Below are 24,972 nucleotides of genomic sequence, written 5' to 3' on the forward strand. Positions count from 1 at the left end.
GTGATACTCAGGGAGAACTCTCTTGTAGATATATGTCAACAGTCTGGAAGATGTAAATCAGTTAGTGTTCATGCTTTGTTCTCAGGCAAGACAGCTTTTTGCACTGAGAGGTCGTTCTGACCATACGCACTGGACAGAAACACTCCACATTATGTGGAACTTCTTGCTATCTTCTGTTCACCATGTGGCTATGAATTTGTCCTTTTTGAACAAATATAGCAGTGCTATTAACTGACAACAAACAAAAGAACCCTTGACTAGTTCATTTTGCACAGCTTGCTTCGGCTCATCCCAATCTTCCCAGACAATGCGGGATCGAGGTCAAGAAGCTGCAGTCGTGCTCGTCGATTGAGGTTATTCTTCCGTTAATGCTGGAAATGCAGTGCAATTAAAAAGAATAAAAATATAAAGTGACCTAACGTATGAACCATGGAGTTAAATAGAACTATTTAGGATTCCTAAGCTGTAAACCATATTTTAAACAAATATTGTATACTGTTCTAATAAACGTACACACAGAGAACATAATATGAACAACACAAAATAATGCATGCAAAATACTCTCTTGTGAAGGATAAGGATCAAGTCATAACAAGCAGTAGAACATACCTGTTATTCTTGTGTCTCATCTGCCATCCCACCATAGTCTTCCTGGGTACTGCTATCATCCTTGAACTTAGATTCAGATGAGTTGCCGTCGCTCACAGAAATAATGAAACTGTCAATGGTGTCATCAATGAGAGCATCTTCGGACCTATATTCATCTTGCGTGTGTGCTCCTTTTTTTTTTTTTTTACTCTGAATATTCCTAAAGTGCTTGCTCGCAAAGTCTACACTTCCCTTTTTGAGAGTCTGGCACAGATTTACTCCACCCTTGTTGTCTGCCCACACCAACTCAGTAGGATTGAGGTCTGCATGAGAGGACAGGAGGCATAAAACACTGTGACCGGCATTGGTAAACATTTTATCAATTTTGTTGGGCTTCTCACTAGGGACATTTTTTTACTGACATCAGCAATTCCGCTTTGGTCAAACTTCCTTCAAATTGGATGTTGTACATAAGCCAATCAACTATGTCTTTTTTGAGTGATGATGGTGTTGTCTTCCTGTTCTCTAGTTCACTGTGTTAAATAGCATTATCTAATTCTATCACGCTGTTTGGTCTTAACTTCGGTAGCAGTTGCCTTTCCACCCGGGTTGGAAAATTGGTAAAGTTTATGTCTACATGGTAGTCCCCTGTTTGTTTGCTTTGATTTGAATATCATTAAGGCATTGTTTACAGAGCCTTCCTATCCTCCCGACATGCACAACAGTAATGTGAGGACCTTTTCCTTTCTTTTTTTTAATTTTAAATATTAAAAATTTGGTAAATAGAAGGTTTAAAGTCCAAAAATCAGGTACAAAACTAGAGAGAATTATCAACGTGATAATATATGAGGGATGAGCATTATAGCTCTGAAACAGGTACACTATTTTATAAGAGCGTGTTTGCTCTACTAATTTCCCTAGCCTAGGAGTCTGAGCTCCAAAATTAATACAGTCTAGTCTCTCAGAGGCATAAATTTCTTACAGCGCACAAGGTTATCAAGTGACAATCTTAAGATAAGCTATTTACAGTCACTTCTGCTCAACAGTTTTTCATTTTCTTTTCCAGAAACATAAACAGAGGCTATGAGTGCCCATACTAAATGGCCATAATGTAAAAAGGAAAAAGTTTATAATGATCGGCCATAAACAAAATGCAGGGAGGCAGAAAACCTGCACTCCTTCTAGAAAACTCTTAAAACCCTAAGTGGGCTTATAGCCCAAAGATACAGAGGCTAAGCGTATTCTACGCCGGGGTGACTGAATGAGAAACATTAAATATCAAAAAAGTGTTAAGACTTTTAGAGGATAAGAAACTTTAGTCACCCGGTACCAAATTGAAAGGGAATCAACAGAGGGAAATCACTCAACGTTCCCATACATTATTGTACATATTTCCCAGCAGGGAATAAAACAGACTCCTTATACTGACCAGAGATAGGGATCTGCGCTCAGATATTTCCCAGCAGGGAATAAAACAGACTCCTTATACTGACCAGAGATAGGGATCTGCGCTCAGATGGCCTTCACTTAAACCGCAGTGGTACATATAAGTTAGAAAAATTTTTAAAAGAGTAATAGGGTTGTCTAGGGAGCGGTGATGAGGGTACAGAGATCTGGAAGTCAAGTAGGGATAGAAATTAAATATTATTATAAAATGTTAAGGGACATGTTTTGCCCAAATTAAGGATCCTGATTTTTCACCATACAGGTTTGAGTTTGAGGCTGATGATGCCCTTAATATGGGCAAAACAAGTCCCTTAACATTTTATAATAATATTTAATTTCTAAAAAAGATTTCTTTGTATTGAATAGGTGGATATTTAAAAAAAATAACACATGTAACATACTTTGTATTTACTGGAGTGTATATCGTAGAGATAGGATAGGAATGGTGGGAGGGGGAGTATTCATTCTGGTGAAAGAAGAATTTGTAAGCTACGGAAATGTTAAAGATGAGAAACATGAAATTCTAGGTGTAAGGCTCATTTCTAAAGATAATAGGCAACTTGAAGTTTTTGGAGTGTACAGACCGGGAAAGGGTAGCGCTGACACGGATTCAGAATTACTTGGTAAGATAATCAGCTATGTGAGAAACGACATGGAAAGGAATGTGATTGTAGCGGGAGATCTTAATTTACCAGATGTCAATTGGGAAGGTAATGCAAACGACAGAAAGCATGACCAACAAATGGCAAAGAAGTTTAATATGGGAAGGACAGCTGATTCAGAAAGTGATGGAACCAACTAGAGCGAGAAATATCCTAGACATGGTGCTGATAAAACTAGATGAGCTCTATAGAGAAACCGAAGTAATAGATGGTATTAGTGATCATGAAGCTGTTTTTGTGGTAGTTAAAAAAATGTGATAGAAAGGAAGGTTTTAAAAGTAGGACTATTAGGCAGTACCATATGGCTGATAAAGCAGGCATGAGGTAGTTTTTAAAAAATAATTATGATCGGTGGAAAACGGTAAATAAAAATGTAAACAGACTCTGGGATGGGTTTAAAGAAAATGTTGAGGAATGTGAAAACAGGTTTGTACCTTTAAAAGTGGTAAGGAATGATAACGACCCACCTTATTCTAATAGAGAAATAAAGAGACTAAGAAGGAGGTGCAGATTGGAAAGAAATAAGAGTTAGAAATGGCTGTGGAAATAAGTAGAAATTGACGGAACTTACTAAGAAATTGAATTTAGCAAAGTAGGCAGCTAAGGATAACATGATGGGAAGCATAATTGGCAGTCATACAAATTTTAGTGAAAAATGGAAGGGTATGTATAGGTACTTTATGGCAGAAACAGGTTCCAAGAAGGACATTCCAGTAATAATTAATGAAGAAGGAGAGTGTGTATGTGAGGATCTTCTTGTTTTCCTTGGTTTCCCATTTTCACACCAGGTAAATGCTAGGGCTGTACCTTAATTAAGGCCATGGCCGCTTCCTTCCAACTCCTGGGCCTTTCCTATCCCATCATCGCCATAAGACCTATCTGTGTCGGTGCGGCGTAAAGCCCCTAGCAATGATATTTACAATGACATACAAAAGTTGGAATTGATAAGATTTCTGGGGATATACTAAAGACAATAGGTTGGTATATAGTACTTATTTGATTATTGTTTGGTTAAAGTAGATATACCAAATGAATGGAGAGTTGCTATAGTAGCCCCTGTGTATATAGGAAGGGGTGATAGACATAAAGCTGAAAAATACAGGCCAGTAAATTTGACATGCGTTGCTTGTAAGGTTTGGGAAGGCATTCTTTCTGATTACATTAGACATGTTTGCGAAATTAATAACTGGTTCGATAGAAGGCAATTTGGTTTTAGGAAAGGTTATTCCACTGAAGCTCAACTTGTAGTATTCCAGCAAGATATAGCAGATATTTTGGATTCTGGAGGTCAAAGGGACTGTATCGCGATTGAACTGTCTAAAGCATTTGATGGGGTTGATCATGGAAGATTACTAGCAAAAATAAGTTCTGTTGGACTAGACAGAAGAGTGACTGAATGGGTTGCTATATTTCTAGAAAATAGATCTCAGAGAATTAGAGTAGGCGAAGCTTTATCTGACCCTGTAATAATTAAGAGGGGAATTCCTCAAGGCAGTATTTTTTTACCTTTATGTTTTCTTAGATATATATAAATTATTTGAGTAAAGGAGTCGAATCAGAGGTAAGGCTTTTTGCGGATGATGTTATTCTCTATAGAGTAATAAATAAGTTACAAGATTGTGAGCAACTGCAAAATGACCTCGATAATGTTGTGAGATGGACAGTAGTTAATGGTATGATTATAAACAGGGTTAAAATTAGGTTGAGTTTCACAAATAGGAAAAGTCTTCTGAGTTTTAATTACTGTGTTGATGGGGTGAAAGTTCCTTTTGGGGATCATTGTAAGTATCTGGGTGTTAATATAAGGAAAGATCTTCATTGGGGTAATCACATAAATGGGATTGTAAATAAAGGATACAGATTTCTGCACATGGTTATGAGGGTGTTTAGGGGTTGTAGCATGGATGTAAAGGAGAGGGCTTATAAGTCTCTAGTAAAACCCCAACTAGAATATGGCTCCAGTGTATGGGACCCTCACCAGGATTACTTGATTCAAGAACTGGAAAAAAATCCAAAGAAAAGCAGCTTGATTTGTTCTGGGCGATTTCTGACAAAAGAGTAGCGTTACAAAAATGTTGCAAAGTTTTGGCTGGGAAGATTTGGGAGAAAGGAGGCGAGCTGCTCGACTGAGTGGTATGTTCCGATCTGTCAGCGGAGAGATAGCGTGGAATGACATCAGTAGACGAATAAGTTTAAATGGCGTCTTTAAAAGTAGGAAAGATCACAATATGAAGATGAAGTCGGAATATAAGGGGACAACTTGGGGAAATATTCATTTATAGGAAGGGGAGTTAGGGAATGGAATAACTTACCAAGGGAGATGTTCAATACATTTCCAATGTCATTGAAATCATTTAAGGAAAGGCTAGGAAAACAACAGATAGGGAATCTGCCACCTGGGCCACTGCCGCAAATGCAGATCAGTATTTTTTATTGAAAACTTTACAGTTAAACCACCCGGTTTGGAAATTTACATAAATCACTGCCTGCACAGTCACCTCCACGGTGTGCGCTAACCATTTGTCTTGGTGGGTGTGCTGTTTGCCGGCTGATAGGCCCGACTTGGCACACTGGGGCAAAACGCTGGCGGCCAGGAGTGGGTTGACTGGAGGGATTGTGGTGTCCAGTAGCGGACCGGCTTTATTGTTGATGTGGGTTTGCTCATTCGGGACAAATATTTTGGGTTCCCTGTGGGAATCAACATCTGTGTCATCTATCACATGTTAAAAAAATTCTGCCATTACCTCAAGTTGCTGGGCCTTCCGAACGCCGACCTGCGGTCCCTGCCCCCTTAGTACACGCCGCATGCAATAAACTGGAGTGATGAAGATGACAATACGGCCTTAAAGCGCCCAGCTTTTATAACATCTCAAGGGGAAGTTTCCAGAACTCTTTACAGATAGGCTGGATGCCTGTACACACCCCCAATTTGAATTGGGTAGAGAAAATATTCACAACATTTTTAATTAGTTGATAGATACAGGAGATTGAGGGGGCAGAATTGTTGACAACCTTGACACAAGAACAAAACAATCTTCAAAACTAAGGTTAGCTACCTCTGAAAATTAACTTTCCCTTAAGAATTAACTGTCCAAGTATCTTGCATAACATTAGTTCAAGTTCAATTACCTGCACATAGAAGGCGCGCATTTTAACTCGACGGAGAAGGTGTATCCCCCTCCCCCCCCCCCGGTACATGAGGCCTTCAGTTCAGAGGTCTCAGGTTGGGGATTCTAACTGTGGTTTGACTGAGGGCAGATTGTGATGGCCCGGAGTCTTGGCACGAGCATTTAGGAAACTGCACGACTTGTCGGGTGTTCGAGGACTGTTGTGGTGAGTGTCTTCAGCAAGTGGAGAAACCAAGGTGAAACCACGTCCAAACACCCAGGGGTTGAGCGGCCACCCCCATTACAGATGTCAGACGTCGTAGGCTGGAGAGACTGGTATGACATGACAGGCGGTGAACTGTGCGGAACTAACATCAGACTTTAATGCTAGGCAGAGTACAAGTGTGTCTGAAACACAGTACACCGAACACTCCTGAGGATGAGCCTCCGCAGCCGACGACCCATGCATGTGCCAGTGTTAACACCACAACGTCTGCAACTATGACTGAAATGGGCACATGACCATCTCTGGACATTGGCGCAGTGGCAGAGCGTTGCATAGTCTGATGCATCCCTATACCTTCTTCATCATGCTGATGGAAGGGTGTGAATCAGTTGTCTCCCAGGGGAACAGCTCCTTGACACTTGTACTGCGGGATTGAGACAAGCTTACAGCGGCTCAATTATGCTCTGGGAACTTTCACATAGGCATCCGTGGGTCCAGTGGAGCTCGTGCAAGCCATTATAATGGCCGGGAAGTATCGTACACTGGTTGCAGACCATGTACACCCCTTAATGTCGATTATGTTTCCCAATGGCAGTGGCATTTTTCAGCAAGATAATGCGCCATGTCACAAGGCCAGGAGTGTGATGGAGTGGTTCTAGAAACACAGTGGCGAGTTGCAATTGATGTGCTGGCCCCCAACTCGCAAGACCTTAACCCGATCCAACGCATCTGGGATGCGATTGAACATGGCATCAGAGCTCATCTTCCCGGATTTTACGAGAATTAGGTGACTTGTGTGTGCAGATGTGGTGCCAACTCCCTCCAGCGACGTGCAAAGGCTTTGTTGCTTCCATGCTATGACGCATTGCCGCTGTTATCCGTGCCAGAGGTGGACCTGCCGGCTATTAGGTAGGTGCTCATAACATTCTGGCTTTTCATTGTATATCTCCTGCAAGTTTTGTACCATCTGTCCCACCCCAACACTTCCACAAGCAACATAAAGTACCCAGCAGTTATTATCAAACTCCAGGTTCAAACTTTAGCAAGTGCGTTATTGCCAAAATCTTCTGGGAAAAACTCTTCCCAGACAAATTCAACTGGGAAGCCCTCCCACCCAAGGGCAGGGGAAAAGACTTCCTCAGCAAGGGCTGGAAAATCTCCTTCTAGCCATTCTTCAACTGCCCTGAAAAAGGAGGAGAAAGGGAAGCTAAATGCTCCCCTACACGTTTGGAGAAGAAACCTTCTCCGAGATCGGGCGTCCCTGGATCCCCCAGAGAAGCCTGGCAAATCTTCTGCCAGCCCTCCTCCTAAAAGTCCAAAAACAGTGGTCAAGAGTGAGGGATCTTGATGTTGCTCTACTCGATCACTTTCTGGGAAACATAGTTCTCCCAGGAAGAAAGTCCTTCGCTCCCAGTCATTGAGATCACCGTCCGTGGAATGCCCATTCACCGCGACTCCGTATTCTGAGGAGACCCTGGAGACTGAACCACTCATCGTGGATGGTGGCAATACCAACAAGAATGGCAGAAACTGGCAGGTAGTGAACCAAACTAAGGGAAAGCAATTGCCCTAATTTTGTTCCGCTACTGATCCACACAATAGCAGTCGAACTGCAATAGTTATCCCTGTCGCCTAGCTGAGTTACATCAATTGATAACCGTTTCTGCAGCCTCTGTAGTCTGTCTTCAGGAGTCTCGTTTGAGACCTGGACACAACTATGAGGAGATATCATCTTTATAAAAGCAGAGTAACTATGCATGGCATTGTGACTGGGTGGGGAGGGTTTCTACCCTGGTTCGCTCCGACATCTTCAGTAACGAAGTACCGCTCCACACTCTGCTTGACGCAGTTGCAGTTTGTGCTCCGTTACCAGTAATGACAAGGTGTGCAATGTGTACTTTCCACCAGATTACGATGTTCAGATGCCTGAACTTAAAAATTTGATTGCTCCTTTCCTGATGCTGGGAGACATGAACACCTGTAACACACGTTGGGGTTCTCAGTCTTCCTGTACTAGGGAAATGATTTTCGAGTGATTGATCAATCAGTTCGATCTTTGTATGCTTAAGTGAAAGTGAAAGTAACACAGGGCAACTGACACATTTCAGCAGCGCACATGGCACATTCTCAGACCTGGATGTCACCTTGTGCAGCAGTGCGCTATTCTGCCTGCTGCGGTGGCAAGTACGCGACCTCTGTGATGGTGAGAGTGACCCCTTCTATCTCTCTTGAATCAAAGACAGTCCGAAGTACCCAAACACTGGTTACTTCAGAAAGCAAATTGGCCAGAATTTTCCAAATGCACAGTGATGGTCTGGAGTCTGATGACGACCATGTTTCTTCCATTACTACTGGAATTCTGGCTGCTGCAGAGGAATCAACTCCTTCCTCACCTGGTATCCCTCACCGGAAACAGGTCCCATGGTGGACCGACGACATTGCAGCAACCATATGTGATCGCTGACGGTCTTTTAAGCATTATCGTTGGAATCCTACAATGGCCAATCATATAACATTCAAGCGTCTGCATGCGAAGGCCCATTCTTTGATTCGAGAAAGTAAGAACGCCACATGAGAAATGTACGTGTCTTCCATGGTGGTACATGTTCCGTCATCACAAGTGTGGACAAAACTCCGCCGCCTTGCTGGAGTACAGAACTGGCCCTCAGTCCCTGGAATCTCGGTTAATGGAGATATAGTTAAGATTCCTTCAGTCATTGCAGACCGCATCGCGTCACATTTTTCAGATGCGTCCAGCTCTGGGAGATACGACTGCATTTCTACCAATTAAGCACGAAGCAGAGGCCCATCATCTCTCCTTCTCCTCTAGTGCTTCACATTCCTATAACGTGCCTTTCCTGGAATGGGAGTTGCGGAGTGCACTCGCGCTATGCAAAGACACGGCTCCCGGACCGGACAAAACCCACAATCATATGCTTAGACATTTGAGTGACCGATGTCTCAAGAATATCCTCATCCTATTCAACAGAATGTGGAGTGAGGGACTGTTTCCATCTCAGTGGCGTGAAGGAAATGTGATATCGGTTCCCAAGCCGGTAACGATTCAAAACTTCTGGATAGTTACAGGCCAATATATTTTTACAGATGGCCTTTGTATGTTATTTGAAAGAATGGTTAACCAGGGTCTTGTGTGGACGATGGAAAAGGAAGGTCTCTTGACTAAATACCAGTGTGGTTTTCGCTCTCCTTGATCTGCCACCGATCATCTGGTCAGACTGGAGTGCCATTCAGGAGGCATTTTTCCAAAAGGAACACGTAGTCGCCATGTTTTTTGACCTGGAGAAAGCTTATGATACTACCTGATGATACGGCATTCTCTCCTCACTACACCAGTGGGGATTTCTGGAAAATTTGCCAACATTTATTGAGAACCTCATGTCCCAGCTCTGTCAAGTCCGAGTAGGGAATGCATTTTCTCAGTATTACGTTCAAGAAAATTGAGTACCACAGGGATCTGTACTGAGTGTCACGCTGTTTGCAATCGTCATCAACAGCATAGTTGCCACTGCTGGGCCTGAAGTCATTTCATTGCTGTATGTATGGATGCTGTATTACAGCTCCGGAAGTGTGGCGTTTGCTGAGAGACAGCTACAGCAAGTTATTAAAGTTATTAACTGAGTAGACAGATGGGCCCTGCAACACAGTTTTCGTTTTTCAGCTGCGGAAACCTCAATTGTACACTTCTGTCGACGTTGACTTGTGCATCCTGAACCAGAGCTCCACTTGCGGAACAGTATCTTACAAGTGGTAGACCCCTGCAGATTCCTGGGTCTCCATTTTGATAAGAGACTTAACATGGTAGCTCCACATCCATCAGCTGAAGGTTGCCTGCATGAAGAGACTTAACATGCTTACGTTACTCTGCGGCACTTCGTGGGGGGCTGACCGTGCTGTGCTGCTATGTTTCTACACGGCAACGGACCTCTCCTGAATGGACTGTAGTAGTGCGACTTGTAGTTCAGCATCAAGATCTATGCTGAGCCTTTTAGACAGTGTTCACCATAGTGGAGATAGGCTGGCAACTGGAGCTTTCCGTACTAGACCTATTCCCAGCCTACTCGCTGAAGCGGGAGTTCCATCTTGACTAATAAGGAGACAGCAGTTAGTCCTCACATACGCTGTCAAAGTTTGTGAAATGTCACTACATGCAAGCTATCAATGCATCCTTAGTGCCCAATACCACTGAATGCTATACAGCCAGTCGGGACCCGAATTGATAGCTTGTGTCGCGAGTTGTGGCTATCGGAGGTACCTCCGTGGTTAGTTCCGCGCCCGGATCTACTCTGTGGACCCAAGGTGAACATGAATGCCTCTGTTCAGTGGAGGTATTTCCAGGACTTCGTTCAACAGCATCCGGCTGCAAGACATATCTTTGCAGACGGTACTAAGATTGGAGAAAACTTGGGTTGCTCATTCGTCACTGATAATATAAGCATGAAGATCTTGCTTCCTAGAGTATGTAGCATATATACTGCGGAGCTTTACGCCATTTTAGAAGCTCTGCATTTTGCACTGGGTGATGAAAGAAACCATTTTCTCGCGTGAACTGACTCGTTAAGTTCTCTGCAGTCTGTTGACACCTATTTCTCGCAACACCCACTAGTTCGGCAGATTCATGACCTTTGAGCCAGGTTATGTGATGTTGACACCAGAATAACTTTTGCGTGGCTTCAAAGCCACGTTGAGATTGTGGGGAAATGAACTTGCGGATGAAGCTGCATAAAGAAGTGATACTGTTACCTCCAAGGCCTATGAATGTACCTGCTAAAGGTACGTCGAACCATCTTGGCGTCCTGCGAATCGAAGTGGCTAGCTATCCAAACTCCCAACAAGCTGAGAGCAATTAAGAAGGCAATTATCGTGTGGTGATCCTCTTTCCAGCCTACATGGAGAGAGGCCATGGTATTGTATATGCTGAGGTTAGGTCACGGACTATCTACGCCCTCTTATCTGCTAAAGGGGGAAACCCCCCAATGTGTTCTTGTGGTGCCGAGTTCACCATGGCCCACATCCTCACAGAGTGCACCAATCTCTAGCCTAAAATGGAGCCTCGGCCTGCAGGAGATACTCGAATGCATATTAAATGATGATGCGACTACTGCTGACCCACTATTAAGTGACAGTGGATTAATCGAGGGTATGTAAAATGCTAGTGTTCTGTTACTCGGGGAACTCTCGTTCCCTTTTGATCTGTTAATGACCTTTTCAACTTAATACAATACTTTTTTTTTTTTTAACTTTGTTTTAAAATTCCTTCATTGAATAAATAATTTTTATTTATTTTAAATTTCTTTTCCACTTAATTTGTTCAGAGAGAATGATAACCTAGTTGTACTTCCTCTTAAAACAAAAATCACCACCACCATTTCCAGTTCTGCTGCGATTCTACACTAAGTTTTCTCTTCCACCCAGGTAGAGTTCCAGCATTCTTAGATATCATTTTGTAATTAAATGAGAGTTTGAATATGGTATTTTTACGTTGAATTAAACACATATTTTTAACGTAGTATTGTTTAGTAATGTCATGGAAATGCAACGAGTTTGAATTATTCATGAACTTTAATTTAAAATTAAGGAAGTTGTAAAATATTATACAAAGTAATGGCGTTTGAGATTGCATATCTCTCAAAAAAAGATGAAAAAACCAAATAATTTAGCATTTTCGTGACGAAGTGAATGGGGGAATTTCTTCCAATCATCAGTTGAGTTTTTAGGTAACACAAGTGTAAAGAGATGATCAGCTTTGCTTATAATAGTATTAGCCGTAATGTACGTGTGAAGTTGTGCTTAGTCCATAATAGATTTAAAGTATACTAGCTGTTGAACCCATCATTGACGGGTTAGTATTTTTAACAATTGCAACAGTAATGCTACCTAGCAGAGATGAGTGGCAGCCAAAGAGAGAGAGAGAGAGAGAAAGCAAGCACATCTCAGTTGACAGCAGTCAGTGTTATGTTGTACTCACAATCAGTTTTATGGGCTTAGGACATTGTAGGCCACCACATTTAGTTTTCTTCCCAGGTCCAGGGAGTTTTCCATATCAACCTCCCTTCATGACTACCTTTATATTTTTCTTTACACTTTCCTTCTCATTTTAGTGGTTATCTAATTTATCTTCCTGGTCAATATGGGCTGATGGTCGTGTGATTTTGTACCTTATAAAAACGACTACAATCCTTATTGCCATTTAACACATTCACTGCCACTTTATTTAAACCTATAAATTGCCCCAGGAACCAATGTTTTTCTTTGTATTAGTTTGAAAGTAGTAGATGGTAGATTTAACATTACAAAATGTACACATGAAAATTCGTTGATGACGCATGCTCCATCGGCACTGAAGAACGATATAATATCCTAGGTGCCAGTTATGCACATGTACGTCATCGATGTGTGTGCTATTAATATAGCATATTTACATTACATTGATACATTGTCATGTAATAATCATTCACACCAGGAACATCCTTCAGTAACTGATTTTTTATATAGTAGTGAATATTATTGTAGTCATTCATATCATGTATAGCACTAGCAGTAAATCCTAGAGCAAGGCTCTAAGCAAAGCACAGGATTTTCAGGAAACTGAGCACAGTAATAAATGGAGTCCATTCTTTTCCCCTTTTCTTGGCACAATTAAAATAACTTTCTCATTGATTTACCTCTTGGATTTACATTTTGTGTTAAAATTTGAAGGATCAGTGGAATTGTCATTGCCACTTTCATCCATTATTGCACCACATTTGAAAGCAACAAGTCATGAACCAATAACCCAATCACACAGCTCGAACCTCAAACCGAGTGCCATTACAGAAGAACAAAGCCCAAACACTGCCAAACAGTAATGACAAGCAAAACCGGATCATATACAATGACTCATATGTTCATCAATGGCATATTGTGGTGGAACAACATGATGCACATGTGCGTCAGGCTGCAACCTATGTGTTAACTTGTTACCGTGATGGTTGAACAGTATTTTGATATCGCCAATATTTGGTGTTGATGGACTTTGCACTAACAATGTAAATTTGTGAATATTTCTGTTGTTATTACCTGTGCTGTAAAAGTGTATGAGATATAAATTATTGGAAATTGTAGTTTCTAGAATGTTTGTTATGTACAGGTTTTAGATAGGACAAATATTTCCTGAGATATTTGGAAGTTCGTGGAAAAATTGAATAATCATGAATATCTCCGTTGTTGTTGTTTTTGTTGTTCATAAGATGAGGCGAGTGCGTAGAATAGAAAAGATAGGAAATAATAGTTTAAACAACTGTTATAATGCACAGTTTTTTGATTCAGCTAATATTAACAGACACATTTGACAATTCTTGTTTTGGTCCCCTTAATATGACTTTGTTACTGTACACTAATCAAATAATATATTACTTAGAGCACTGTCTAGATATCCCTAAACTTAAATACTAAGTTTCAGGAAATTCTCTCTAGCTGTTTTCCTGTGATGTTCACAGAAATATCCTGACAGGCACAAAAATTGAACTGAACTGAACTGAACTCACTTTAGACTTATTTTGCGTTTGCAGATGAGTGACAGAACTAAGGGTAACAGCATGTTCCATTTCTGAGGGACCAGGTAATGCATGTGGTTACGGGCGATGCTTGGGACAGAAGGGTCTGCATAAGAGCGATGCGGTTTGTGAGTGTCCTCTGGGCCTTCGTAAAGTTTAAAATAAGCATATATGGTTCATGAATGATGTGAGGTAATGTAAACCATTTCTGCTAGGGGGAATTTTTGTTTCCTTCTTTTCCCAAGAAATATTGCTTATTCTACTTACGATAAAGTTTAGCTCTTTGCTCTCTCGGTCTGCATTTAGTCTAGTTTGTGGGACTGCTTTATGAGGCAAAAATTTGGAGTGTACAGGCAAAATTGTAATTTTATTTATATAGATTAGTTTACAATTTTATTCATTGGTAGAAGCCCCCCCCCCTGTCCAGTTATCTGTGAAGTCTCCTCTCCCGTGCATGGGCTGTTCTGTTCATTAGATGCTATTAAAACTTGCTTGCTTTGTCCCAGTCTTCTCTCTGGATCTGGAGGTTTTTAAATACCTGCTCTGTACTATATCTGCTCTGGTCCATTTTCCAATTCATCTCAGATATATTAACGAATAAGCCTGTCTCCTCCTATTCCCTGATCCTCTGAACGTGCAGCTGTGCCGTTACGTCTTATGAAATGAACTGTGTTCCGTACCAGGTCAGATGGCAATGGACAAATTTGGTGGCTGTCCTTGGGGAGGAGCGAAGGAATCACATTACGACTGGAATAAGCCTGCTGAGGACTTAGAGGAATGTATTATCTGTCACATACAAATGACATCTGATGTTACTCCTTTACAATGCAAGCATACATTCCATACGGAGGTGAGTTGAATCTATCATTAGCTCTTAGTCCCTTCCCATTTGGACTATCTTCTTGGTTAAGGTTAGCTAGACCTCATGCTTGCTTGTGATCTCTTTGTAGAGTGTTATCATCTCTTCTGTAACATGATCTATGTTTGACTACCGTACTATTATAACCTAAGAACATGCTCATTCTTATTAGGGTATAGAAACGTCTTTACCGACATAGGATTGTTCAAGTTACCTTTTTTAAAAACGTTAATGGCTGCCATATCTGGAAGATGACCTCAGTTTGTACACTTCCCAACACAGAATATGAGAGTCCGCTGGTAGGCGTAGTTGCCCGCAATACGTACAGGTGGGAGGATAAGACATGCAACATGGCTTTGCCGAGTTAGGTTCTATTTCGTTGTCCTTAAATGGCTACAGGTTGTGGCTCATGTTTCTCGGCCTGGGACATAATATGGTCTAGTGAAGTTCCTCCGACGTTGCAGGCTCTGTCACGTAACTTCCTTTGTTTTATCATGCCATTATTAGCAGTGAATGGGCATATTTGTAGCCCTCGAAAGGTTGTTAGGTGGTCCTTTCAGTAAGAGGACCACAGTCCACCATTGTGCACGATCTCTTCCAGGTGTATGGCCATGGAATCGATTTGAGCATAAGCATACATATTGTCATCACCTGCCACTTCATCCCAGGCTGCACTGACAACATTCCAGAGAGGTGCCTGCTGAATGGTTCCAATTTGAAAACAAAAAGGCAGCCCAGCTGAATGCTCTGCGTATTGCCTTATATATATCTTCTCTCACATACTACCAAGATATTCAAATGTATCATTGAAAGCGGGTTATGGGAAATTGTCCACATTAAAAGCAACCAACGTGGGTTTGTGAAAGTTTGGAGTACTACAGACACTCTCCATGCTGCTAGTTTGCTTACGGAAAAACACCGTGAAAAGTCAAAGCATTTACACCTTGCCCTTCTGGATCTGGAAAAGACTTATGATTGTGTGCCCTATGAGCAGATTTGGTGCACTCTATGAAAGCATGGTGTCCCAGAGAGATTTATCAAGATTCCAAAAGCAATGTGCAGTCAGCTGCTTGCTTATTGAGTTCCCAATCTCAGTCAGTCTGGGATCGGTGCTCTCATCTCTTCTTTTCATCATAATTATGGTCACCAGTAGTGAAGATCTCCAGAAACCTATATCCTAAACTGTACCGTATACTGACGATAAATTGATGGCCACTGAGAGCAAGAAGGAACTTCAACTACGTGAACACATGTGGAAAAAACACTTTGATGAGTTTGGCTCGTGACTGAATTCAAAGAAAAGAGACTCTCTTTCCACAGACTTGAATAAAAGAGATAGCATTAACATCAATTGTATACATTTAATGAAATTCAAGGCTTTTAAAATACATAAGCAGGCAATGCTTGACTTAAATGGCAGACTATGACTGGTGTCCTCTATGATAGGAAACTTCCAGGCTTGCTTAAATAAAAAGTATACCACTCTGTTATTCAGTCAGTCACTCTCTTTGGTGCTGAATGCTCGTTTCAAGAAAGTGGCAGCAACGATTTACTGTTAAGAAAACAAGGGAGGCTGTGGTGACATCTGACCTGACACTTCTTGATCATATGACAAACAGTGAAATTTTTGGGCAATATGGAGTGGCTCCAATCATAGAAAAGATGAGGGGAAAGCCATCTGTGTGTACTGTCATGAATTTTGAGCATAGGAATCAACTGTGAGAAAACGGGCTTTTGCACTGAATGTTGATGGTGAAGGATCAGTAGGAGGGCTGAGGTAACACTGACTTCGTACCCTGCACAGCAACCTCAGGATGCAGCCCTACACCCTGACCATCCCATGATCATACCAAATGGCATCACAGAGCAGAATGAATGCTAAAGAAAAAAAAGATTGGTTTTGAAGATGGTCTTGCCTTAGCCCCATAATTATGAACATTCTAAAGTGGTGCCACTTAGGCAGCCTGCTTACAAATCTTTGCTTTCCAATTGTGCTTCTGTCCAGCACCAAAAGCTTAAATTCAACTGGAGGGATATTATGGCAAAGTTAATTTAATTTTGTTGAGTGTCTGCGGCTTTATTGTTACCCTACTCCAGTCATTATTTTCAATTTATCACAGATTTTCATCATTGCACATGGGACATTAATGCTACAATTTTATAAAATGTACTAATATCCAAAATGTTTTCCAGTGGTAGAAGAGCTCTGATAGCTTGTATTTCACTAGTGTGATTATTATTATAATTTTTCTGGTAGGGTCTTCGAGGGACCACGTGACAATTTCAGTGCTTCATCCTTTGTTGTTCCTTCTTCTTCTTCCTCCAATACTCCTTCATCTGCTCACTATGCTTCCTCTTCCTCTCCTTGGACCATTTCGAGCCTGTTTTCTTTCCCGCCCGACCTTTGAATCCTTCCATTCTTTACACTTTCTAAAAATCTCCCTCTCCCTCTCTCTCTCTGTTGCTACTTCTTCCCTTATGCTGTTTCTTTCCAAATTTTTCTTGACTTCAGGAATCCAGATTGTTGTTGACTTTTTGTTCTCGAGGTATCTGAAGATCTGTTTTTGTTAACCTGTTCTTATCCATTCTGTATAGATATCCAAAAAATATCAATCGCCTCTTCCTCGTATCTGTTTTGTTTTCTACGTTCTTCTTGATTTCCAGAGTTCTTTAGTTCTTTGCAGACCGAGTATTTTCCTTATAATATTTCTTTCCAGTACTTCTAATTTATTCAATTGTAATTCAGTACTAGACATTCACTTGCATATGGGCATTCCAGTTTGACTTCTGTGTTGTAGTGTTGTATTTTGAAGTTTTTAGATACACACTTTTTGTTGTACTGTAGATATTCCAAGTTTTATCATATGCTCTTTCCATCTTGTGTATCCTTTCTTCTACAGCAGATTTTCCCAAACCATTTTCTTGAATAGTTTCTCCCAAATATTTGAATTTCTTTACCTTCCTTATTCGGCCAATTTCTGTTATTAGAAATTCTAGACCATTTTTATATTTGTCATAAATTTGGTTTCTTCTACAGAAATTCTTAAACCTGTTATGTTGGCTATTTTTCTTCTGAGAGATTGCCTTGTTTTGCTGCATACTTCAGGTTTTCTGAAAGTATGGCAAAATTATCTGCAGATGCTGGACAGTTTATTTCAACACCTCTCTTCTTTCTTCCCAATGTTATTGGTGATAGGTTATGTTATTTCAGTTTTTCATTCCATATTCTTACTATTTTCTTCAGGATGCAATTAAATAGGAGTGGAGATAAACTATCACCTTGTCCTACACCTGTATTTATTCTGTATGATTCAGATATTTCACCCATAAGTTGTACTTTTGATATGGTGTCTGTGAGGGTTTTGCGGATTAGGTTTGCCAGTATGTTTGTAACTCGAACTCTCGGATTATTTTATCTGGAGTTTCCCTATCAACAGAGTCAAAAGCCTATAAATCTATAAATGTTACTAATATGATGGATTATCAACTTAGAGTTGAATATCTGTTCTGAGCAAGATCTGCCCTTTCTATATCCACTCTGATATTCACCCAAATGACTGTCAAGAGTTGCTTCTACCCTGTTCAGTAATATTGTTGAAAAATATCTTATAAGTCACTGGCTAAAGGGATATACCTCTATAGTTATCGACATCTTGCTTGTTACCTATCTTATACAAAGGATGTATAAAAGCCACTTTCCATTCTTCCAGGATCTTCTCAGTTCTCCAGATTATTATTCTTATTAATTATTTTATTATCATCATCAAAACCGACTTTCATCCTATTAGGTCGTGTTACGTACATTTAATACGTGTTGAAGAGACGTTAAGTACAGAACAAAAATGGCCCATTGAGGGCAACTTAATCGCACTCTACAATGTGATAGCAGTAGTGCCAGACCTGTAGCTTAGATCCTTTCCAATAGAACAAATATGGGCTAGGCCACCATAGCTCAATTGGTACAATTGGTAGAGCAACCGACGCGAAATCGGGAGGTTGTGGGTTCGGATCCCACTGGTGTCTGGTTGGCCATTTTTGTTCTGTACTTAACGTCTCTTCAACACGTACTAAATGTACGTAACACGACCTAATAGGTTGAAAGTCGGTTTCGATTACAATGCGGTCGTGAAAATTCAATATTCATTATCATTATTTGAAATGTCAATACCAGACCCATTACATGCACCACTTTCAGGTTAATTTGTAAGTTCAGTTCATCTGCATGAAATGGTCCAAAATACAACCTCACTATAGCTTTTATCAGATTATATTTCCAGTTCTGATGATGTATGAGGGGTATCAAATATAAACAGGATTTTATTTTTAATTTAAATTCATTTATTGAAAATCACAAGGCAATTACAATTTATTTTTCCACATAGTTTCCTGCTTTGGAAATGCATTTGTCCCAGCGTATGGGCAGCTTTTTGATGACCTCATCATAAAAAGAACGGTCGTGTCACCAGCCAATTGCTCACAAAGTCTTCCGCACTCATCGTCTTCAAATCGTCTGCCTTCGTAGTGTAACGGTTAGTGTAATTAGCTGCCGTCCTCGGGGGCCCGGGTTCGATTCCCAGTACTGCCAGAAATTTAAGAATGGCAGGAAGGCTGGTATGTGGTTGAAATGGTACATGCAGCTCACCTCCATTGGGGGTGTGCCTGAAAAGAGCTGCACCACCTCAGGACGAGGACAAGAGTTTATCTTCAAATTGTCGCCCTCTTAGACCTTCTGTAAGTGGTCCGAACAAATGGAAATCACAGGGCGATAAGTCCGGGCTGTAAGGAGGATGATCAAGTGTAGTCCAGTACGTTTCCTGTAGCCTGGAGACTGAGCTGCAGTATGGGGCCATGCATTGTCGTGGAGGAGGATGACCTGTCGAATCGGTTGGTCTCGTCTTTTGCAGCGATATGCAACCCTTGCCTTGTTCAACAGCTCGCAGTAGTAAACAGCATTGATTGTGCAAAAATTCAATCAGAAAAATGCCTCGCCGATCAAAAAACCGGTTGCAAGAACTTGCCAATTGATAGTCGAGCCTTGGCTTTCACTGGTGCTGCCTCCCCTTTCCTCCGCCTCTCTTTACTGGCTTGTTTGGATTCAGGAGTGTAGTGGTGGACCCATGTTTCGTCCCAGGTGATGATCCGACTCAAAAATGCATCACCTTCTTCTGCAAACCTTGCTGTAAATCTCTGCCAAACTTCCAAATGTCTCAACTTCAGATTTTCAGTCAAAAGGTGTGGGACCCATCTGCAACACACTTTACGGAACTGTAGGTCGTTTGTGATGATTGCTTGACAGTTCCCATAACTGATTCCGACTTGTTCTGCAATTTCTGATACTGTCGCCCGTTAATCGTCGTCAATAATGTCTTTAACCGCACAAATGTTTTCATCTGTAATGCTGGTCTGAGGTTGGCAATCGTGTTGCTGATTTTCCACATGTTCTCATCCTCCTTTGAAATTTTTATGCCAGGCAAACACACACCCACGTCCTTGACAATGTTTGATCATTGAACTGTGCAGTCAATCTCTGGCAAATTTCCACCGCTGTAACTCCTTCACGAGCAAGAAATTTTATAAATATGCGTTGCACAGTGGAGGGATGCACCTGGTGCTCCAACATCGTGAGTGTTACTGACAAAACTGTGAGAAATATCTAACAGCATGGTCTCCCCACTCCTAATGGTCCCGCCTAAGCATTGCAGAAGCGCGGGGCCAGTCCTACTAACTGTTGATGTTCAGGAACAAAAATCCTGTTTATATTTGATTGACCTTCGTATTTATCCGCGGTTCTCTATTCTTCTAACTCCTAGTCTGGAATGAAATGAAATTTGTCAAAATCAAAATCGATATAACACTTGTCTTATTGGTCCAAATATATGACTGCCTCACATATTAGGCGACCCTCAGTTTTTGGAAGGTATTTTCAGAAAAATTCTATAATGAATGTAATTACAACATATTCTAGCTATCACTACTGTAATGTAATTTAATAAACGCAAGTAAATCTAAGAACAAAGGTTTTATTTTAAAATAAAATATTGTGAGCTTTCTTCTTTTTTATTGTATAACGCTGATAGGTGACATCGTGAACAGTTCCCAACACTGCATCATTCATATACACTAGTGATGGGACATTTGATTCATTTTACTGAATAGATTCATTTGATTCCGTTCACGTTACTGAATCGATACAGTGATCCGATTCACGGCACATTAGTCACCGCTCCTATTGCATCTGTGTAGTATGTGCTGGTAAGACAGCAGCAACAGCATTCAGTGCTTGCAGTGGCCATTTGGTCTTCATACTATGAACTCCTTTCTTAGAAAAAAATGCTTGTCACTCTAATACATCGAAGGTTTCCGGCGGCGCAGGGTGGGAAAGGTTAGGATTAGGAAGGTAGCAGCCATGGCCTGAATTAAGGTACAGTCCCAGCAGTTCCTGGTGTGAAAATGGGGAAACTATGGAAAACCATCTTAACGGCTGCCAACGGTGGGATTCGAACCCACCATCTCCCGAATACAAATGCATAGCTGCGCGATACTAACCGCACGACAACTCGCTCAGTCATTTTTGAAAATATGTACTTTTCTATCAGCTGAGGATTTTTTAAATCGTCATATTTTGTATAGGCTACCCGAGATGTACAGTAGCTCGCTGGTTTTCCGATTCAGCATACTGTTGGTTAAGTTATTGTGTCTGTCCACATATGATTGAAGTCTTGTGCAACGATGTGACATATGAACTGAGAGAATACTGAGCCGTTCTTCCCAATATAAAACAGGTACTTTTGAGTGGTCATGAGCATGACTCATAGTCATAGGGCAGGCTAGAGTAGAGTTTAATTGTCAAATGTCGACTAAGTTATAATACTAAGATTCATTAAACTAATAAATAGTATAACCTAATAGCCTAACCACTTACTAGCTACTTCAGAATTATGTTTTGACTACCTTTTTAACACTGCAAATAAATCCATCTATTATTTAAACCTCCCTGTAAGAAGAGGACAGTGAATGCAAATGGGTATTATTTTCAAATGAGCTGAGCTCGAGAGTCCATTATAGCATACGATTCTTTCATTGTGTCATGGCTCACTGTATGTCTCGCTGCAGCGGAAGCTCGGTTCTCCGCCAGTGTCCAGTGAGCCGATAAGGAGCCGTGTGTGTCTTGTGTCTCACCGGGCCGCGCTCGTTCACGATTCTTTCGATGTGCCATGATTCACTGTCTCACTGCAGCGGAAGCTTGGCTCCCCGTCAACGTCCAGTGAGTGCGCCACTCAGCACTGTCCACTGGGAGTAAGCTGAATCGTGTGCCTTGAGCTCGCCGTTCCTGTGAATCGATTCACTCGGACACTTGAATCGATACACTGCTTCGAATCATGCATTCAGTAGCCAACACTAATATACACCACCCCATGTACCTTAACCTCGTGTGTTAAGACTTGCCTTCATTCTAATAATTTCATGACTTATGGGATAACTGTGATTATGTTTCTGTGCACGAATTCAGTAACAAGCCTATACATTTTGTTAAATTTTCCTTTCTTTAATCCTCTGAGCTTTTCTTGGTATGCTTACATTCTTAAACTTTTCATCACCTTCCTGTGAATGTTGTATGTTACACTCAGAAATACCAAACTATTTCACTGCCTGTACATTATTAGTACATTTTGCCTCATGTTAATCCCACAATTAGAAATTCATATCATAACTACTCTCTTCGTTATTTGCTGAAGTGACGAAGACACTTTTCCACACAATCTGCCATGACTGAAATATTGACTGAATCTGAATATATTGATGGCAAGCCAAGGAACAATAGTTCACAAGCCACAAACTGGGAACAATCGTTGAAGCTCAAGAAATTTAAATATATTTGTGACCTTGAGATTGGTTGTGATGTACCTGGTGACTCCCACTGTACAAACCAGGAAGTTGAAAATGGTGTAAATAGACCTTCACAAAAATGAGTGTACTTAAATGTTAGACTACTCATATAAAACTACTGTGGTTTATGTACATTTTACTGTAAAAGAGATGGGTCATATTCAGGCTAATAAGGTATATCATCTTCTTCTTGAGGCGCCTTCTCCTAGCGGAGGTTGGCGGTCCACATACCCAGCTCTGGACGTGATGTTGCAGCATGGAAAGCATCTTCTGAAGTGCAGTTGTGCCATCTTCGGATGTCCTTCAGCCATGAATTCTTCCTCCTGCCAACAGACCTTTTCCCCTGTATTTTACCTTCAATGATGAGTTGTAATAGCTGGTACTTCTCGCCTCTCATAATGTGCCCTAGATATTGGGTTTTTCTTTTTTTAACAGTAAGTAATAGTTCTTTTTGTTTCTTCGTGCGATGAAGGACTTCGTCATTTGAAATTTTCAGCACCCACGGTATTCGGAGTAGGCGGCGATATAGATACATTTCAAAAGCATCAATTCTTTTTTCTAGATTTTGGTCAAGGGTCCAGCTTTCACATCCAAAGAGAAAATGGAGAATACATAGCACCGAATCATTCGCATTCTTAATTGCACACTTAGATTTTGCAAATAGCTGTTTCATGCAAAAAAATTGCTTCCTGGCCTGTTCTATTCTAGATTTTATCTCCCTCTTGGAATCACATTCCTCATCTAGCACAGTACCCATGTATTTGAAGGAGGATACTTCTTCAATCTTACTGCCATTTATTGACAGGGTTGCTGGAATTTTTCTTTTAGAGAAGACTACAACTTTGGTCTTGGAAGCGTTGACAAACAGGCCAAACTCTTCACTGCGCTGGACTAATTTGTCTATCATGTGTTGGAGCACAGAATGTAAATGTCAAATTATTCTATAGGAAAGATTAAAAAACACAATAATACATGATAAAGAAACAAAAACCATACTCCATGGCACTACAGTCCTCGGGGGCCTAGGCCTACCAAGCAGCTGCTGCTCAGCCTGAAAGCCTGCAGATTACAGTGTGACACATGGTCAATGCGACAAATACTCTTGGCCATTATTCTTGGCTTTCTAGACTGAACCTGCGGCCTTACTGTCAGATAGCTCCTCAATTGTTCTCACGTAGGCCGAGCGGACCTCAACCCAGCTGTCGATTCTGGTAAAAGTCCCTAATCTGGCTGGGAATTGGTGAAGTATCTATGGTATTCAATATAAATAGGTCGCAAATAAATAATGCTGCTTATACAAAGGTAAAATGGAATACATTCTAAGTTTGTCCAAGTAGTATGTGCTTTGCTAGATATCGACATTCAGTTGTTGCTAAGTCAAGCAAGTAAAATAGTGAGATTAAAGTTTCTTAATTATCAGGAATGTGACTTTTCAAATATGTGTATCAGAAGAGCGGAATAATGAGTGCTCGCTCACATGAAATAGTCCCTCTCGCCATGAAATCTTGTCGTGTTATTGGAAATGATATGTACACTGCATATTCATGTCTGTAATACATACACATCAGTACTGGAGCGTAAGGAATGAACCTAGCGTCACTTAATAATAGCCTAAAACAGATTATATAGTTTTCAGATATGGTGGAAGGCAATACGAGTTAGAAAGTTACGTTTGACATCATACCAGCACAAAACTTGTATATAAACTGGTAATTTGTTATATGTTAATTTGCCAACTGCTTTGACCTGCCATACTCAACAAATTTTAATACGCAGCGAGTGTGAATGATTTCAATTCTGATGACAGTGTTGTAGACAAGACTAATGCACCCAACAGTTCTTCAGTCCGATCCATCTGAAGAATATGATAATTGGATCCTTTTCACTGGTAAAGTAAAGTTTCAGCCAACGATAGGGTGTGAACATTTGGGCAGGGTTCTGAATGGATGTGTGATTGGGCCATACCTACTTCCACGAAATCTCATTCTTGTAGCTTCAGTATGATGGCACAGCAACTCATTTTTAATTTGCGGTCCAAGATCACCTACACAAAAGATTTAGACAACATTGGATAGGTCGCGGTGACCCGATTGCTTGGCCTGCACGTTTACCTGACTTGACACCGCTAGACCACTACCTGTGGGATAACATGAAAACCTTGGTTTTCGAGACCCCTGTTGGAATCGGAGGAAGACCTACTGGCACAGGTAATGGCTGTGGCGGATGTTGGAGGACCAGGGATTGGTTATTGTGTGTGCGGAAACATGGTATGGAGGTACTGTGTCTGTGTTGATGTCGGTGGTCGTCACATCGAGCCCCACCGGTAATTGGACCCGACGACAAGCAGCAGTAGTCGAACAGAGCGCCAAAAATGGTGGAGCTAAGAACGTGTGCTGTGGTGTTTTCTTGTAGGTAGCGGGAAGAGGGTACATTTCCGGACATAAGTTCCTATGATAAACTTAACCGTCTTGGTCTGCACTGCAAGCCCTCAAAAGTCTGTAATGGGAATTTAGAAACACCCTTGACACATCATGTTTTGCCATCTTCATATAGATGTAATGATCACTATGATTCACATCGCCTTTGTGTTTTGTGTAGTGTATACTGTCATATTCGGTAGGCTTATTTGGGTATTTGGACAGGA

General features: G+C 41.0%; 1 protein-coding gene across 1 annotated transcript in view; it reads left to right on the forward strand.

Annotated features, from left to right (window-relative positions):
- LOC136879362 (E3 ubiquitin-protein ligase TTC3) overlaps nucleotides 1-24,972 on the forward strand; it is a 349,380-nt gene that overhangs the window by 316,635 nt on the left and 7,773 nt on the right. The window contains exon 29 of the mRNA XM_068229092.1: nucleotides 14,266-14,432. Coding sequence (XP_068085193.1) covers nucleotides 14,266-14,432 — 167 coding nt within the window. The remainder of the gene's footprint in view (nucleotides 1-14,265; nucleotides 14,433-24,972) is intronic.

Source organism: Anabrus simplex, chromosome 8 (genome assembly GCF_040414725.1).
Source record: "Anabrus simplex isolate iqAnaSimp1 chromosome 8, ASM4041472v1, whole genome shotgun sequence".
NCBI classification, from domain to species: Eukaryota; Metazoa; Arthropoda; class Insecta; order Orthoptera; family Tettigoniidae; genus Anabrus; species Anabrus simplex.